Genomic DNA, 17309 nt, shown 5'->3' with positions numbered 1-17309 from the left:
CCTACGTGCTAAGGTGGGGCTGGAAGGAAAGGAACTCAGGCCCTCAGATGTCCACCATTGCAGCCCCCTGGCCAGGCTTCATCTTTTCCAAGTCGGAACCCTCAGACCCAGGCCCAGAGCCGACCAGCTGCCCATTGCACTTGGCAGGCTGGAGCTGGAGGAGGAGGTGGAGGAGGGGTTCACAGCCATTCCGGGTTCACCCTCGCAAATGCAAAATAAAACAAAACAAAACAAAGCGGGTGTTTAATAGAAAATAATGAACTGGAAGAGCACCCACTATGGCAAGATAGGGCACTTGGCACTTCCCTCCTCGGCTTCGCTGAGTCCTGTCCCCTCCACATCCACCAGCCCACCCGGCACAGCTCTCCACTTCTGCGGTCCAGGAGACAGCACTGCCGTGAGCAAGGCAGCCCGGGCAATGCCAGGAGGGGCTGTGAGCTCTGTCCTGTCCACCTTCAGGTGCCCCCAGGCTCCTGCCATTCTTGGTGAGACCATGTGAGGTATGGGGGGTGGGGAGCTGAGCCCTCCTTGGGCACAGGATCCCCCTGAAAGGAAAAAATACCCTCTCCCAAGGGGGACTCTGCACCACCACCCAGCGACAGCTCAGGCCCAGTTGAACTGTGGGAGCTCCTCCATACAGACTACTTGGGGTAGGAGGCCTCCTCCTGTGCCCTCAGCAGCTTCACTGGGCTGGGGGACCAGCCTGGGATCCCAGGGAGTGGGGCAGGGAGGTGGGAGGCTGCTGGGATAGAGAGTACAGCTGGGCGGCCACACACTGCGACGACGAGGGCTCTGGACTGTGAGGCTGAGGGCTTAGCACCTCACAGTTCTGCCAGTTTAGAATAGAGCTTTGTTTACCTGCAGGAGAGGAAAAAAAGACTTGCAGGAGTGGCCAACACTCCCCTTGTCCCACAACCAAGCCACATGGTTCTTGTCCCCATACGCAGGGCCCATCTCAAGCTCCAGAAATGGCCTGCCACCCTGGAGATTGGAGGGCATGCCCAGGACGGTGCCGGCTCTGCCACTGACGGACCTGCGCACAGACGCCCAGCCTCCTACCCCAGCCCTGTCCACTCAGAGATCCTTACAGCAAGAGCAGTACAGCAGCTCCATGACTCGGAAGCAGTTGTCCAGCAGGGCTTTGGGCCGCACCAGCTTCAGGCTCAGCCCCGGGGCACTCAGGAGAGACAACACTGCTTCCACCTTGGGGCCCACCTTCACACCCTAGAAGGGAGAAAACTGTTAGGACCACCGGCCAGTGAAGAGACAGGGCCACATCCCCAGAGGGCTGTGGGGGGCTGTCCCACCTGGAGCTGTGCAAACCACAGAAGAAGGACAAGACTTCCTGTGGCCAGGAGGCCTGTGAGCAATTTCTCTCCTTCTTCCTGCAGTCACCAAGCTTCTGGGGGGGAGGGTGAGGGGAGAGTCCCCTCAATGTCCCTTGTCCAAGCACAACACAGAGGCTTCTCTTCTCTCATCATTTGAACAATGACTGCAGGGGGCAGGCCAGACAGGGGGGAGGTCTGGGCATCCTTACTGTTCTAGCCAGAAATATGGGGCCTAAGCTGGGGAAGGACCTTCTTGTAGGTAAAGTGTACTGGGTTAAAGTGTGTGTCCCTCCCCTGTCCCCCTAAACAAACTGTCTAAGTCCTAACTCCTGGTACCTATGAATGTGACCTATTGGGAAACAGGGTCTTTGCAAAAATAATTGCGTTACGGATCTCAGGATGACATCATCCTGGCTTTAGGGTAGGCCCTAAATCAAGCAACTAGTGTCCTTCTAAGAGAAAGGACATGAGGCACAGAGGGAAAGGCCTGTGAAGACGGAGGCAGAAGTTGGAATGATGCTGCCACAAGCCAAGGAATTCTAGCAGCCACCAGAAGCTGCAGGAGGTGGAAAGGACCCTCCATCTAGGGCTTTCTGGGGGAGCATGGCCCTGCCCACACCTTAATTTGAAATTCCTGGTCTCCAGGACTGTCATAGAATACCTTCTGTTGTTTTAAGCCACCAGTTAGTGGTAATTTATTATAGCAGCCCTAAAAAAAGACTTGATACGCAGGCTCAGAGAGACAAGCCAGGCGAGTGGCAGGGAAAGGAGGCCTGTCCCCATGGCCCACACCCTAGCAGGGGAAAACTGACTGCCTGACAAGCGCTGGGCATATTCAGAGCAGGTCATAGACCACTAACATTGTTAGAAAAGATTGAAAAGCTGGTTAAATCTGAACAGCCCAGGTGGCTAGGGCCCTAGCCCACCCCACGATTCCTTCCTAGCTCCCAAACCAGCTCCCAAGACCTCTCAGAGCCAGAGACACTCTCAAGGAAAATTGAGGATGGAAAACTGTCTCTTCCCCAAGTCAGCTCCACCATCGACCCCTTGTCCCAGGGCACAAAAGAGCTACCCAGGAAATCGCTAGGGCTCCAGGCCTCTGCCAGAATTTCAAAAGCCTTCTCAAAGTTCAAGGTAGCTGCAAAAGCATTTGCTAGCCCCTAATCTGGGGGTCATCAGAAGCTCACATATGCTGTTGGGTGTTCTGGCTGGGGAGCAGGTGGGGGTCCCTGGGGCAGGTGTGTACCACAATCCTGAGGAGGGCTGGGTAGGTGAGGAGCAGGGCAACATGGGGTGTAGGGAGGGGTCCCACGGCATACACTCATCTGGCTGCTTTTTTCACCAGGCTTTTTGGAGGACCCATAGCCCGAGGTCTCTACTAACCCTGAGCAGGCTGTTATCAGGAACCCCTTTTCTATTATTATAATTCATTGAAGTCCATAGTTTACATTAAGTTTCACTCTTTGTGTTGTACATTCTATGAATTTTGATAAATGCATAATGTCACATACTCAATATTACAGTATCATACAAAAGAGTTTCATTGCCTTAAAAACCTGCTAGTTCACCTATTCATCCCTCCTCCCCTCTCCCACAAAGGAACCTTGTTTCTTAGATGCGGGAACGAAGCCACAGGGTTCAATGATGTGCCCAGGACCACAGAGCAAGACAGACAGAGCCTGGAACAGGATCTCAGGCATATCTCCTGCCCCCCAGCCCAGCGCCCCCCTTGGTCATCACTGGCCATCTCCTCCTCTCCCCCATTTTTCCCATACCACTCAGGACATGCCGCAACTTTCCTGGTGTTCTCACTCTCGCTTGAGAGCCCTTGGCCGCCACGCACACGCACGCACACACCGGCACACACGCACGCCCTGCCCACCCACACCTCTGCCCGGCTCACCATGAGGCCTTGCTGGACATCCACCAGCAGTCTGTGGACATCCTGCAGGTACTTCCAGGATGGATGGTCCTCCAGGAGCACCTCCTGCACTGACTCAGTGGCACTGAGACTCACCCAGACCCACAGATACCGCAGCTCCTGCTGGCTCACCCAAGCCCTCTGCTGCAGGGACAGAAGACATCATTGAAACCCTCCAGACACCACTCTCTGGGCCCTCCTCCCACCCATTTGCCCCTGCATAAGGAGCCAGCCACAGGCGTCCACTGTGAACAGCAGGCAACCTTGGGCCTGGACAAAGGGCAGGCTTGCTGGAAGGGTCAAAAAAGGCCATTGGCAACAGGACCTGCCAAACCAATGTGGCTCTTAGGAGAGGCCCATGGGATGTCCGTGGAGCAGGGGACTCCCCAGCCCAGGAGGGGATTCTCACCAGCCTGGTGACATTGGCCACTCTGAGCACCCCCTCATAAGGCACACGGATCTTGTAGTTGATGGGTAAGTAGTGTTTCTGTGGATTTAAAGAACAAACTGTGAGATCAGTCAGAAACAGCTCAGACAGGCTCCCCCAAACCCCCAGATGATTTGCTGTAGGAGGAGGGAACCCAGGAGCAGCCCTGTGATGGCAGAGGTGGCCTGTACAGAGAAAATGCACTTGACTCCCCATCAGGATAAGACAGCTCTCTTTCCTCTGGGACACAGGGGAGCCTGAAACAAAACACCTAGTTGCTGTTAAGGCAGAAGGTTCAGCCAAGAAATAGTATGAGGGACAACATACTACCCCGAGAGAAGCAGATACTTTGGGGGTGAGGAAGGTTAAAAGTTTACTCTAAAACTTAGTATGGTGATGGTTGCACAAGTCTGCATGTGTGCTAAAAACCATTGCGTGTACACTGAAATGAGTGAATTGTATAGTATGTGGATCATATCTCAACAAAGCTAAAAAGAAAGACATATAGAGCCATGTGACACGTGAGCGTCTCTACCCTACAAAAAAAGCCTGCATTCCAATTTCTGGGTCCTTATTTCCCCTGCTAATATTAAGTGTTTGGGACTCCCCTAAGGTTTCTTGGAGTCCATTCCTGAGTCACAGGGTGGGTGTCACCTGTAGGTGGGATCAAAGGTCAGACCTGGTCGGAGGGGTGGAGGCCTCCCCTGGATGGCTGGCGAGAGGAAGAAGGGACAGTATATGCAGACCAGGCGCATCGGGGTGTATGGCGGAGAAAGGGCCGTGTAGGCTCAGGACTGACACAGGTCCAAAGAAGGACCCTGAATCTCCACAACCCTATGCCCCGTGAGCCAAGGGGCTTGGGAAGAGGGACATAGCAGGTGCCCACGTGGTTACCATGTACTGAAGGCGGTTCCTGTACTGCAGCTTGTCGCGCAGAGACCCGGTGATGGCGCACTCTTTGCTCTGGGTCAAGGGCCACACCTCCAAACCCTGGTTCCCTAAGGCCATGCCAAGGAGGATCCCGAGATCTGTGGACCATGCCCAAGAGGAACACATGAGCAACCCACACCGCTTCACACTGCCCGGTGTGCAAAGCTGTGCACAACTGCCCTCCCTTTTCTTGGCCACCAGTCCTCATGGGAGAGGCGGGAGCAGTGGGGCACAGAGCCCCAGGGAGGCCTTCCCACAACCAGGACAGCGAGGCCAGGCCAGCACGAGCCATCCAGCCCGTCCACTCCTGGCCAGCAGAGCCCCCCAAGAAGCTGCCCCCTGCAGATGGTTTTGTCTCCTCCCTGCTCTTGCTCCTTGAGGAAGACACAAGCTCCCTTCCAGGGCAACCTCAGCCCCTTGTCCAAGGCTAACGGATTTTCAAAGCCTGTTGCTGAATTTCCTGTCTGGGGATTCAGGACGTGTGGATTCTCGTTCCAACTTTACAGATGACTCTTGGGTGACTGAAGCCATTTTCTTCCCTGCTCTGTCTGACCTTGGCAGTTCGATGTACCAGAGGGCCGTAGCCTTCCGTCCAGGGCTCATTCTGGGATGCTAAGCGAACCTCACGCAGCCTATTTCTCCTCCCTGCCGACAAATGAGCTGCCACCTTCCAAATGTTACCAGCCTTCACCACTGGGAGTCGCTATGACTCCAAAAAATAGCCTGTGTGATTTTTCTTAGCCTTCCGAAAAATCTCTGAGAAAATTTGCAACACATACGAACAAGAGATAACTTGATCAGAGCAGAAAGAACAAAATGTAAACGGGCAAGAGACATATCAAAAAGCCAACTACACTGACAAAAATGAAGAAATTTACATTCAAACAATAAGATGCTGTGTTTCACCCATCGAAATGGAAAGTGGGTGGGGGTTTTTTTGTTTTATTTTAATAACATTTAGTGCTGGCAAAATAGGGAGGCAGGTGCTCTCATCCTGGAAAGCAATTTGGCAATTTTTGTGATTAATGGGCTTACTAATGGCCACACCCTTTGACCCGCTAAGCCTTCAAAATGTTCACACCCTTTGACCCATTAAACTCATTTCTAGGAATGAAACTGAAGGAAAACAAAAAAAGAAGCATAATCACAAGACTTATGGACAAAGGTTCCCATTGCAGCATTATGTCATAATAGTGAAAACTTGTAAATGGCTTACATGTTCAATAACAATGAATGCAGCCAATAAAAATCACATTGTCAGAGAGTGCTTTATGGCATGCTTATGTGATAAGAAAAATACTGATGATATGCCTAGGGAAGTTTTGTTGTTGTTTTTTTAAAGATTTTTTTAATTGGGGAATTCGGGGATGGGAACAGTGCTGGGGAATTGGGGGAAGGGGAACAGACTAGTTGCTGTCCTTTTGTTCTTCAGTCTAGTTGTGGAGGATGTTGCTTCACTGGCCCAAGTTGGCACCATCATTGTGCTTTTCCCGGGCGAGGCAGATCAGTCACCGGCTTCTGAATGGCCACTCACGGAGGCTGCTGCCCACTCACTACACATGGTAGCTCATGGCAGCCCATGGCAACCCACTGCCACAGGGGCTACAGCCTACGCCATCGCCAGCGACTCACGGCAGCCCAGCTCCAGGTCGAGCTGTTGTTCAGCATCTTAGCTGTAGAGGGCAGTGTCACTGGCCCTCATGTGGGATCCGAACCGGGGTCCTCTGGCGTCCCAAGCCAGCTCTTAACCAAGGCGCCACTCGGCCGGCCCTAGGGAAGTTTCTTAAAAGTATGACTCAACACTCCATATCTGGGTACATAGCATGACTTGAATTTTGTTAATGACATATGTGTATGCACAGGAAATGTGTGGTAGGGAAAACTACCAAATCTCTATGGGAGAGTTTTACGCTGTTTATATTTCATATTCTACAATCAATATCTATTGTTATAGTCAAAAGCAATCATATTTTTTCTTTTCTTCTCTATTTTTTTCTTTCTTTCTCTTCCCCCCACCCCCAAATCAGTTCGACAGGCTGAGTCACCTCCTTAATCCACCCCTGGTTATAAGTAGGACTTACTGACTGGACTTTCCCCACTCACCTCCCTGGCACTTAGGAAGACTTTTGTTCTTAAACCCTCACTCGCCTTCGCTTCCCCACATCCTTCTCAGTCCTGCCGCCATGCCTGTGCTCCTCCTGGACCCCTCAGGTTTACTCAAGCCCTGGGCCCCATAAGGGCAGAAGCCCAGCAGCCCTTCCTCTCATAGAACTCTGACAACCACATTTTTTGCAAAGTTGCAAATTTGCAACCCATCTTGCACTTCCCATCTCTCTCTCTTTCCATGTACTTGACCCAGTATTTGGACAAAGGAACAGATAAACACAAACTGAGCCAGCTTGCTTTCTGTCTTGTGTCTAAGGCATTCACCCTCTCAGCTTGGCACCCCTGCAGGTCATGATCACCCTTGCCTGGGGTTTTGCTCACACTTTGCCCCTTCCCTGGGAGTTCTCTCACACTGCAGACCTCGTTCAAGGTCTCACCAAGACTCTTTCCCTCCCCAGGGTCTTCCCTGCCTACACTAGCCCCTGTCAATCTGTTTCTAGCACCATCTGTTCAACTCACTCATTATCTTGACCAGACAGCTTAGCCCCTAGTATGTGGATACACGATGCGGCAACCACCACCCGGGCTTGATGACTGAGAACTTTTGGGGTTCACCTCAAGCAGAGGAATGGAAGCATGCATCTGAATCTCCTGGAGAGCTGGGTGGGCCCCACTCCAGAGTGTATGATTCAGTAGGTCTGGGGTGGGGCCAGAGAATTTGCATTTCTAATAAGCACCCAGCTGACGCTGATGCTGGTCTGGGAATCACACTTGAAGAACCATTGGCAGCGGTTCTCAACCCTTTGGGGGTCGAACGACCCTTTCACAGGGGTCGCCTAAGACCATCGGAAAACAAAAAGATATTTACATTACGATTCATAACAGTAGCAAAATTACAGTTATAGAGGAGCAATGAAAATAATTTGATGGTTGGGGGGTCACCACAATATGAGGAACTGTATTAAGGGGTCGCGGCATTAGGAAGGTGGAGAACCACTGGCCTAGAGCGAGTTGCAAACTGGTATTCCAAGGGCCACATCCGGTTCACAAAGGTTTCACATAAATATCTGAATTTATATCTTGTTTTTAAAAATCAGTATCTCTGTCCACATTGGGTCTTCTTTCCCACGTGGCAATCACCACGGGCTGCCCCCGCCCCCACTCCCCCCCCAAGTCTTGCTCCAGCTGCCCTGATCTAGTCCTCGTCCAGAGCCTTCAGGGCCTGGCATCTGAGGGCTCGAAGCAGGGAATGAGTCTTACAGAACCACCATGCCTGCCAGCACGCGTGGGCTGCACCAGGAACTCTGTCCACAGATGATCTGCCTTCCCCCGGACAGACTTTTACCAAGTCTGTTGCCCATTTCCAATTTTAAGCTTCTTTTCTGCTGCCTCCACCCTGACAAACAGGTCAGCAAACAGGTGACTAGGCAGGGACTTGACTGTAGCCTCATGGCCACTCTGTATACCAGGAGCCCCACAGCCAGTGCAAACCTGACCTTGGTTGGGAGGCTCGCCTTGACCCCCCCCTCCCCCCAGGAAGTACAAGGCCTGCAAGACAGAAGAGGAGGCTGAAGAAAAAGCGACGACGTGAGGACGGAGATCCCCTCCTGGTTCCCTGGTGTGGGGGATTGGCCCCCCTCCCTGAGACAGCTGTTTGTGCAGTGATAAATGGGGCTTGTCCACCACCCCCACCCCAGCTTGCATAGGGGGTTGAATAGCACCCCCCAAAATATTCTTATTCACCCAGAACCTCAGATGAAACCTCGTTTGGAAATAGGGTTACTGCATATGTAATTCAGGCCCACCCTTAATCCAATGACTGGTGTCCTTATAAGAAGAGGAGAAGGGGAAAAAAAGAAAGAAAGAAAGAAGAGGAGCGGGCACAGAGGCACAGAGGGAAAGACCATGTGAAGATGGAGGCCGAAGTTGGACTGACGCTGTCACAAGCCAGGGAACTCCAGGAGCCGCTAGAAGCTGGAGGATGCAGTCAGGATCCTCCCCTAGAGCCATCGGAGGGACTATGGCCCTGCCCACACCTTGACTTCAGACTTCTGGCCTCCAGCATTGGGACAGAATCAATTTCTGCTGTTTTAAGCCACCAAGTTTGTGGTAATTTGTTACAGCAACCAATCCTTCTCCAGCACCCCAGCCCCTCTGCAAGCCCCTGGTCTACACCCACTCCCGGTCTCTCACCCTACAGCCAATCCTCGCCAGGTCCTGTGATCTGCCAGCTTTGGCCCCTCTACCGTGCCTTCTCATCCTCACTTCCATCTCCAGAACTCGCCCTCATTACTTCCTGTCTGGAAGGCTGCAGCTCCTGCAAGTATTGGACTTCCCAGAGCAGAGTAGCTCCCAATCACACCCTCAAGTCAGATCGCAAACCTTCCAGGGCTCCCTGTTATCTCATGAATTGGGTGCTCTTCATCCTGGCTTCCAAGGCCTCAGCCGTCTGTGCCCACCCAGCTTTCCAGCTTGGCCCCTCGCTGTCTCTCCCACCTCTGAGCCTCTGCTCATGCTGGTCCCTCTACCTGGAGCACTGTCCTCACCTCCCCATTGGCTACCTGTGTGAACACCACGCACCTTCAAGACCATTCCAAGTGGCACCTCACCCAGGCTGTTCCTCCTACTCCTCATGACTTGGAAGCTTCCAGAATACGGGGTCTGTGTCCTTCCACCCGTTCCAAAGGCCCTGACCCTTTTCAGGATCCCTCCACAAGGGCCAGGCTGGACCCAACTCCTCTGCAAACTCCTCGCAGCATCAAGCTCCGACCTCATCCATTGGGCAGAGTTCCCAGCACCTAACTCCGTGCCGGGCATTGAAGAACAAAGCCCAAGACAGCCCAGGTCCTTGTCAGCATGACAGTAACTCTCCAGTGGGCACGTGGGAGGCACCAGAAAAATGTGTTGAATTTAAGTCAATTAAATTGAATCTCAGAGTCTGATGGGATCTTGGTCTGGCCTCCCACCAGCAGGCTTGAGAGGTTTCTAGGTCCTTTTTTGTTTTTTTTTTCTGTCCTCATTTCAACTTATTTTTATCAACAACGCTGTTCTCTTTTTGCCTTTTCATTTAGTTCTTTAGGGGTAGAAGGAACAGTTTGCCTTCTCCGGGCACCTGGCACCTTCTCACAAGCCCTCACCACTGGCTGGCCACACCCAGGGAAGCCAGAAACCCTCTCTCTGACACCTCTGTCCCCACCCTACTCGCTAGCACTGATGAGTCTGAGAAGGTGGTGCTACACCTACCCCCAGTGCCTGCCCAGTCCCCATAATCACCTGCTAACTGCGCCCACCGAACCTAAGGCTCGTACCTACCATGCCCGCCTGAGCTGGGGTCAGCTGGACACAGGGCAGAGGGCGGGCGTGGGAATTCCTGGAGGCTCCTGCACTAAGCTGGGAAACATCTCAACTTCTCACCAGCAAGAATGGCCCAGTTGCCATGGCTACGGCAGAGCCCGGCTCTGGGCCAAGGCCTCCCTGGGGCGGTCCCCACAGACCCCCCAGTACTCACAGTGGAGCCAGGCGAATCCACGGTGCATGGTGGTGCGCTGGGTCCCCCAGAGAGCAGAGGCGGTGTCCCCGGTGGTGTATCTATCCACAGAGGCCCGAGTAGGGCCTACATGGCCTTGGGTCAGCACAGGTGGCCCAAAGTAGGGAAAGGACTGGCCACAGAGGACGGTCTGGTAAGGGGCAGCAGGTGTTCCTGGGGCAGCACCACCCTTATCTGCCTGGCAGTGAAGAAGGCAGCCGGAAGGCAGCAGCTGTAAGTCCCATGGCAGCCAGGACCCGGCCTGAGACAGCGGCCTCGGGGGTCTTCCCTCCTAAGCAGAAGGAGAGAGTCCCCAGCAGGCCCCTCGGAATCTGGGGCTGGGTTGTGCTTTCTCTGATTTCTCCGTCTGCAGCTGCTCAGTGTGAAATCTGGCTCTGGAAAGAGAAAGGAGGAGAGAAACCAATTATGTAAGAGCAGTGCTGCCACTCAGCCATCAGCTGCAGGCACCGAGAGCCTACTGTGCTGCACCCACTGCCCGGCCGGGACCCCTGGGAAGGGCCAGAGGCATGCAGTCCTGGCAGCTGGCTACTGAGGGACACAGGCTCACATACAAGCAATGACTCAGAACACCCAAAGGGTGGCACCAGCCCAGGAGTGAGTTACGATGACACCGGCTAGCAGCCTGAACAAAAGCAAAACCAAGGAATGAACAGGCCATGTGGGTTAAATCAAGGGAGCTTCCTGAAGGAGGTGAGATTGCAGGTAAATTATGTGAAGGACTCGGGCTACAGGGAGGTTAAAAGGGCAGACGGTTCACCCTTCCACTCACCTTCAGGCTTAGCCTCCTGCTCCTATTACCCCAAATCTGCATTCCCACTTAATAAGGTTGCCAGGTGAAATACCAGGTACCCAGTTAAATTTGAATTTCAGAAGAACACATATTTTTTAATATAATTATGGCATGAATACTTTTTAGTATAAGTATGTCTCAAACTTTGCATGGGATATACTTATGCTAAAAAAAATTTCATTGTTTATGAGCAAGTCCAAATTAAGTGGGAGTCCTGTATTTATTTTTATTTGCTAAATTTAGCAACCCTATGATAATGATGGGATAGCTCTTCCTGAGTGCTTACTACATGCTAGGCCCAGGGTTAAGGCCTTTATATTCTCTGAATCCTCACAACAATCTTATGGGGCCCTAAATATCTCACTTTATCAATGAAGCAATCAGGGCCCAGAAAGGTTAAGACACTTATCCAAGGTCACACAGAATGTAAGAAGTGCAACAAGAATTCAAACCCAGACTGCTGGTGGCCACTCCTTCAGGGCAATACCCACTTGTGTTAGGAAGCCCTTACTAACAGGGCACGAAGGTCAGTGATCTCGTATGGTCATCTCATCTATCCCTCACTGGACTCCATGATGTATGGGCTGTTGTCCCCATTTTGCAGAAGAGGAAGCTGAGGCTCTAAGAGGCTGAGTTGGCCAGCAACAGAGCCAGCTCTGAAACTCAGTCTCTCACTTGGTTCTGTTCCATGCCCTTGTTCTCTCCCTGTTTCCCTCTAGTCAGGGAAATGGCCACAGGTTGATGGCATGAGGGGAAAGTAGGTAGGACTTGGGGNCTCCCATTCTCTGAGAAAAGCCAGACTCAAAGCCATCTGAACAATTTTATTAAGTGAGACCCACTCCTGGGTCCGCAGACCAAACGCTTGCAGCAGGCAGTACGTTTCCGACAGGTACCGCATATATGTGATCAGTGTCACCGCATTTGGGAGGCTTGGCGCCCACATCAGATGCCTGGAGTGTTGTTGTCTTAGTTAAAACAAAACATGAAAACCTGCCCAGTGCAACAAATGAGAGAAGCATCAAACAGGCAGATGCCTACCTCAGCATTTCCTAACTTAGAGCCAGGTGTCTAGCACAATTATTCAGGCCATATCTACATATACGGAGATCTATTTCTCCATATTCGCTCACCTTTTTACTTAAATTTATTTGTAAAGAAAACTTTATAACACTTTCATTAAGCGACAAACAGCTCTCACTTGCCAAAATGAGAAGGTGACATCAAGAAATGCTAAATAACGTAAATAAATTCTAGTGAGAAAGCTTGGCCTGCTGAAGGCTCTGACCTAGGGATCCACTCTTTTTTTTAGAAAAAGAAGATTGGCAAGGGTTAGAGAGGTGTTAAAATATATTAGCACCAGGCTGTCTTTCTCCTAGAGCAGTTCTCAGCCGGGAGGTGGATTTTGTTCCCTGGGTGATGTTTGGCAACGCCTAGACATATTTCTGTCTGTCACAACTGGGGGTGGAGATGCTACTGGCATTTAGTGGGTGGGGGCCAGAGATGCTGTAAACATTCTATCATGCGCGGGGCACCCCCGCACCCACCAACAAAGTGTTTTGGCCCCAAATATCAACAGTGCTGACGCTGAGAAACTATGTTTTAGAGAAGTAAGAAGGGTTGAAAACGAACCGAAAAATAATTTCCACACTCTGGGATTCAATGTTTTTAATGCAGGATCCAGGTACCACGTAACACCACCCAACATTAACCAGGGGTACACAACCCACACTTAAGAGAAAACTGTCTAAGTAACAAGATGTCATGGAACCAAGGATGACACCAGCCACAGGTGCTCAAAGAATGTTATCTGAACGCTGAATCTCAGAGAAGTCCATAGGTCCAGTGGCAATATTAGTCACTAGATGCCATTTTTACAGTTAACATTTATGTGTCTACCAAGTCTGGGCACTGTGCTGGGAACTAGTAAGTTGTGATTCCAGGGAGAGGAACACAGGCCAGTGGGAGAGACAAGGAGATAAATGAGTAGAAAACAGTATCATGGGAAAGAGTGTGTAGCTAAAGGGAAGATGAGAAACCACCAAACAGAGACCAGGGGGTAAGCTGGGGGAGTCAGAAGGCAGAAACGGTTTTCCAGGGGCGGCAATGATTTCAGTGCTTAATCCTCCCAAGGAGCTCCCTCTGATTGGAAGCAGGGCTAATTCAAAAGCAATGCATGGGGGCAGCCGGTTAGCTCAGGTGGTTAGAGCGCAGTGCCCATAACACCAAGGCTGCTGGTTCAATCCCCACATGGGCCAAGGAGCTGCGCCCTCCACAACTAGATTGAAAACAATGGCTTGACTTGGAGCTGATGGGCTCTGGAAAACCACAGTGTTCCCAAATCAAATTAAAGAAAAGAAAAAGCAATGCATGGCTTCTGGCAGAGTGCATGGATCTAAACCCCTTTAACACTAATTTGTACTATGGATAAAGATCTATAACTATACCCAAAAATAATTTTAAAATAAGAAAAGCTGTACACCTAAAGTATCCATTGCATTACTATTTACACTTGAGGAAAGCAAACTTGAAACAACCTAAATGCCAAACCACAGGAAAGCAGTTAGCATAATCTGAGAACTAATTGTTATTTACTAAGGATTGACCATGTGCCAACAAGTTTACAATCAGTGTAACAAAATGATTATATCTTTTCTCCTTGCAGCAACTGTGAGNAGCCTACGCCGTCGCCGGCGACTCACAGCAGCCCAGCTCCAGGTCGAGCTGTTGTTCAGCATCTTAGCTGTAGAGGACAGTGTCACTGGCCCTCATATGGGATCTGAACCGGGGCCCTGCTGCTCAGAGCTGGTGTCCCAAGCCAGCTCTTAACCAACGTGCCACTCAGCCGGCCCTCTTAAGACTTTTTAATATATAATAATTTACTCTCCATTTTTGCTGTTGTTGAAAAAACTGGGTCACTTGTCCTGCAGACTCCCCACATTCTGGATTTGGCTGATTACATCTTTGGAATATCACTTAACATATTTATCTCTGTATTTCAAATATTCAGATTGAGAAGCTTCACTGGGCTCAAGTATAATTTTCCTAGGAGGTATTGCGTTACATCAGGAGGCACAGGAAGTCTGCTTGTCCCACTTTAGTGAGATAACGTCATGTTCTTTCTTCTGGATCCATCCATTATAAAGTTCTCCATCAACTTCACCTTTCATCAGACACAGATGATTATAGCCTTGGTCCAGTATTTCATTAGGTGGTGACTTTCTAACTCGATCAATTCTTCTATAAAGTAGAACTTTCCTTGTTCGTCTATTTTCTTATCTTAAAGTTTGGTCTGTGAAGAAAAAGCAAGCTACAAGTTTGATTCTTTCCCTTTACTTACCAGCTTTCAGCATGAGTTGTTCCCTCTAAAGGTAATGAATGATGTTTTTTTAGTTTATTTTGAATTCATTAATTTTTTAATTTTTGTATTTCAATTCATTGAAGTTACTTTTAAGTCAGGTTTATTAAGATATAATTGGCATACATTAAGGTTCATCTTCTTTCAGTGTACAGTTTGATGAGTTTCACCAAATATACACACTAACACCTTATTCAAGATATAGAATATTTCTGTCACCCTAAAAAGTTCCCTTGTGTCCCTTTGCAGTCAATCCACTTCCCCACTCCACACTTCTGGCAATCGCTTATCTAATTTATTTTCCCAGATATTTTTTTTCCAGAATATTATACAAACAGAATCATAATAGTATATTGCCATTTCTGTCCTGTCTTCTTTCACTTAGCAAATGCTTGGGATCCATCCATGTTGCTGAGTGTATCGGTAATCTGTTCCTTTTATTACTGAGTAGTATTTCATTGTACCAGGTTTTGGCAACTATCAATAAAGCTGCCACATACACTTGAATACAGGTCTTTCTGGGGACATACGTTTTTATTTCTTTTAGGTACATACGTAGGAGTAAGCCCCTGGGTCATATGATAGCTGGAGATTTATTAATAAGAAATTGCAAGGGTGACCGGTTAGCTCAGTTGATTAGAGTATGGTGCTGATCACATCAAGGTTGCAGGTTCGATCCCCACATAGGCGACTATGAGCTGTGCCCTCCCTAAAAGAGTCAACTATGCCATTGTAGCATGAAAACAATGTGTAACCAATGACCATGGCTGTTCCCCAATAAAAAAAATTTTTTTTAGTTAATAATAATAACAAAGAAATTGCCAAGCTGTTTTTCAAAGTGGCTGTTTGTTATTCTTTTTGATATTCAAATTATGTCATCATTTGTCTAGTAAGAGGTCCTTCCAGTAGGTTCCTGTCCTATTGACATGACTCCACTCATCTTCAATAGCTTCCTTGTTTTCAGGCATGACTGGAGGTTCCAGCTCATCTTGTACATTTTCTGCCTCAGACTCAAAATCAGCTACTTTTCCAAGGAACCCTTTTAGTGAGAAATGGTACTTAGAAACCACAGCCTGGGGCCGGCTGAGTGGCACACTGGTTAAGAGCTGGCTTGGGACACCAGCTCTGAGCAGCAGGGCCCCAGTTCGGACCCCACATGAGGGCCAGTGACACTGCCCTCTGCAGCTAAGATGCTGAGCAACAGCTCGATCTGGAGCTGGGCTGCCATGAGTCCCCGGCGACGGCACAGGCTGCAGTGGGCTGCCATAAGCTACCATGTGTGGCCAGCAGCCAGCGTAAGCAGCCGGCTCCCTATATGAGCTGCCAAGAGCCGCTGTGAGTGGCCATCCAGAGGCCGGCGACTGATCTGCCTCAACCGGGAAGAGCGCAATGATAATACCAACANAAAAACGGTATTTCTGTGCTGATCCTGTGTTGCCATGTCCATCCAGGTCTGGCAGCAAGGACCTGCTCCCCCTGGGACCTTCACTGCTCTCTCCTTGCCAAAGCCACCTGCCTGAGAACCAAGGTGTCTCCCCCTTCATGGGGAGGGAGCCTGGAACTCGAGTTGGAATCTGGAGCCTGTGCCCCAGCCTGAGAGGAGATGTAGATGTCTATTCAGTACACCCACAGCCCAAGTGCCCTCTACCAGCTGTGTAACAAACCACCCCAACCTAAGTGACTGCAAACAACAATTATTTCTTATTTTTCACGAAACTATAGGTTGGCTGGGACTCGGCCGACCTAGGCTGGGCTGGGCTGATCTAGGCTGGGCTCGCTCACTCTGGTGGGTTGGTGGGGGGTGCTGGCTGGTCTAGGTTGGCCTCAGCTGGAATGACTCACCCCCAGGAGGCTAGCCTAGCTTTGATCTCATGACAGAGGCAGGATTCCAAGAACGGGAGCCAATGAGTCAAGAGCCCTTGAAGCCAAGGCACAGGACAATCACACCATCATTTCTAACACATTCTATAGGCCAAACCAGATGGAGGCAGGGCAGAGAACAGACTCCACTTCTTGATGGAAGGGGCTGCAAAACATCATTGTTAAAGGCATGGATGGGGGTGTGTGAAGAATTGGGGCGACTTTTGCAACCAATCTATTCCACCTACATGGTGCATTCTCCCCAAAATAGCCAGCATGACCTGAGGCCCAGGGGACACAGCATTGGACCACCTCCTCCAGCCTAACCACTTCCCTATAAGCAGGGCTGGGCCACAAGGGCCTCAGAGACATTCCATGCAACCCCCACATCCTAGAGATGAGGAAACAGGGGTCCGTGGGGGAGGAAGCTGGCCCAAGGCCACATGCCCGACTCCATCCTCCTCCTGTGAATCGAGCCATTCTGTCCTTTGAGAATAAGGGAGGGACAACAACAGGCAGCCATGAGGAGTGAGTCACAGATGCTCTATTCAAGGGGAGACAGAAGAAAAGCAGGACTGAGTTTAGGCCACAGAGAAAGGGAGACAAACAAAAGCAGAAACAGGAATGATTTATTCTGGTTAATTCCACTCTGTTCTACCAATGGAAAGAGGATTCTAGACCTGGGATATACGAATAACACAGGACCCACATCTATGAAGTCAGTCTCATTCAGAGAGGTGGGCTGGGTCAGAATGGCTAGCACCCAGGGTTCCCATTCAGTACAAGTCCAGCCTGCAAAGGAATCTCTATTTCTCCGCCCTTTACATGGGAGCTTGGCCATATGACTTGCTCAGACCTACGGGATGTGCTTGTGCCGTGAGGCTTGTCTTCTATTCACATCAGGTAAACAATTCCTGGCTAGCCTCCTACAAGGAGGTGCTGTGAGGACACAGGCCTAGAGTGAGGCTATCCTAGGCCATCAAGTCAGCCCAGAATCCCAGCCACAGAATCAGAAGAAATAATCAATGTTTGCTTTAAACCACTA

At 50.3% G+C, this 17309-nt stretch overlaps 1 protein-coding gene across 11 annotated transcripts in view; it reads right to left on the bottom strand.

The window, feature by feature from the left end:
• Positions 1 to 226: 226 nt before the first annotated feature.
• The window catches only part of IL34 (interleukin 34), a 63626-nt gene continuing 46543 nt past the window's right edge, over positions 227 to 17309 (bottom strand). For 7 of the 11 annotated variants that reach the window (XM_019654034.1, XM_019654022.1, XM_019654047.1 and 4 more), the window contains 6 exons: positions 10221 to 10633; positions 4571 to 4704; positions 3659 to 3736; positions 3232 to 3393; positions 1089 to 1224; positions 227 to 858 (listed from right to left, as the gene is read on the bottom strand). In XM_019654034.1, the coding sequence (XP_019509579.1) occupies positions 683 to 858; positions 1089 to 1224; positions 3232 to 3393; positions 3659 to 3736; positions 4571 to 4704; positions 10221 to 10248 (714 nt within the window). In that variant the 5' untranslated portion in view covers positions 10249 to 10633 and the 3' untranslated portion in view covers positions 227 to 682. Of the gene's footprint in view, positions 859 to 1088; positions 1225 to 3231; positions 3394 to 3658; positions 3737 to 4570; positions 4705 to 9292; positions 9710 to 10220; positions 10634 to 17309 lie in introns of those variants that run through there. The other 4 variants (XM_019654076.1, XM_019654086.1, XM_019654013.1 and 1 more) reach the window with 4 other exon arrangements.

This window comes from Hipposideros armiger, unplaced genomic scaffold (assembly GCF_001890085.2).
Source record: "Hipposideros armiger isolate ML-2016 unplaced genomic scaffold, ASM189008v1 scaffold_9, whole genome shotgun sequence".
Lineage (NCBI taxonomy): Eukaryota > Metazoa > Chordata > Mammalia > Chiroptera > Hipposideridae > Hipposideros > Hipposideros armiger.
This window is presented reverse-complemented; position numbering and strand designations above follow the sequence as displayed.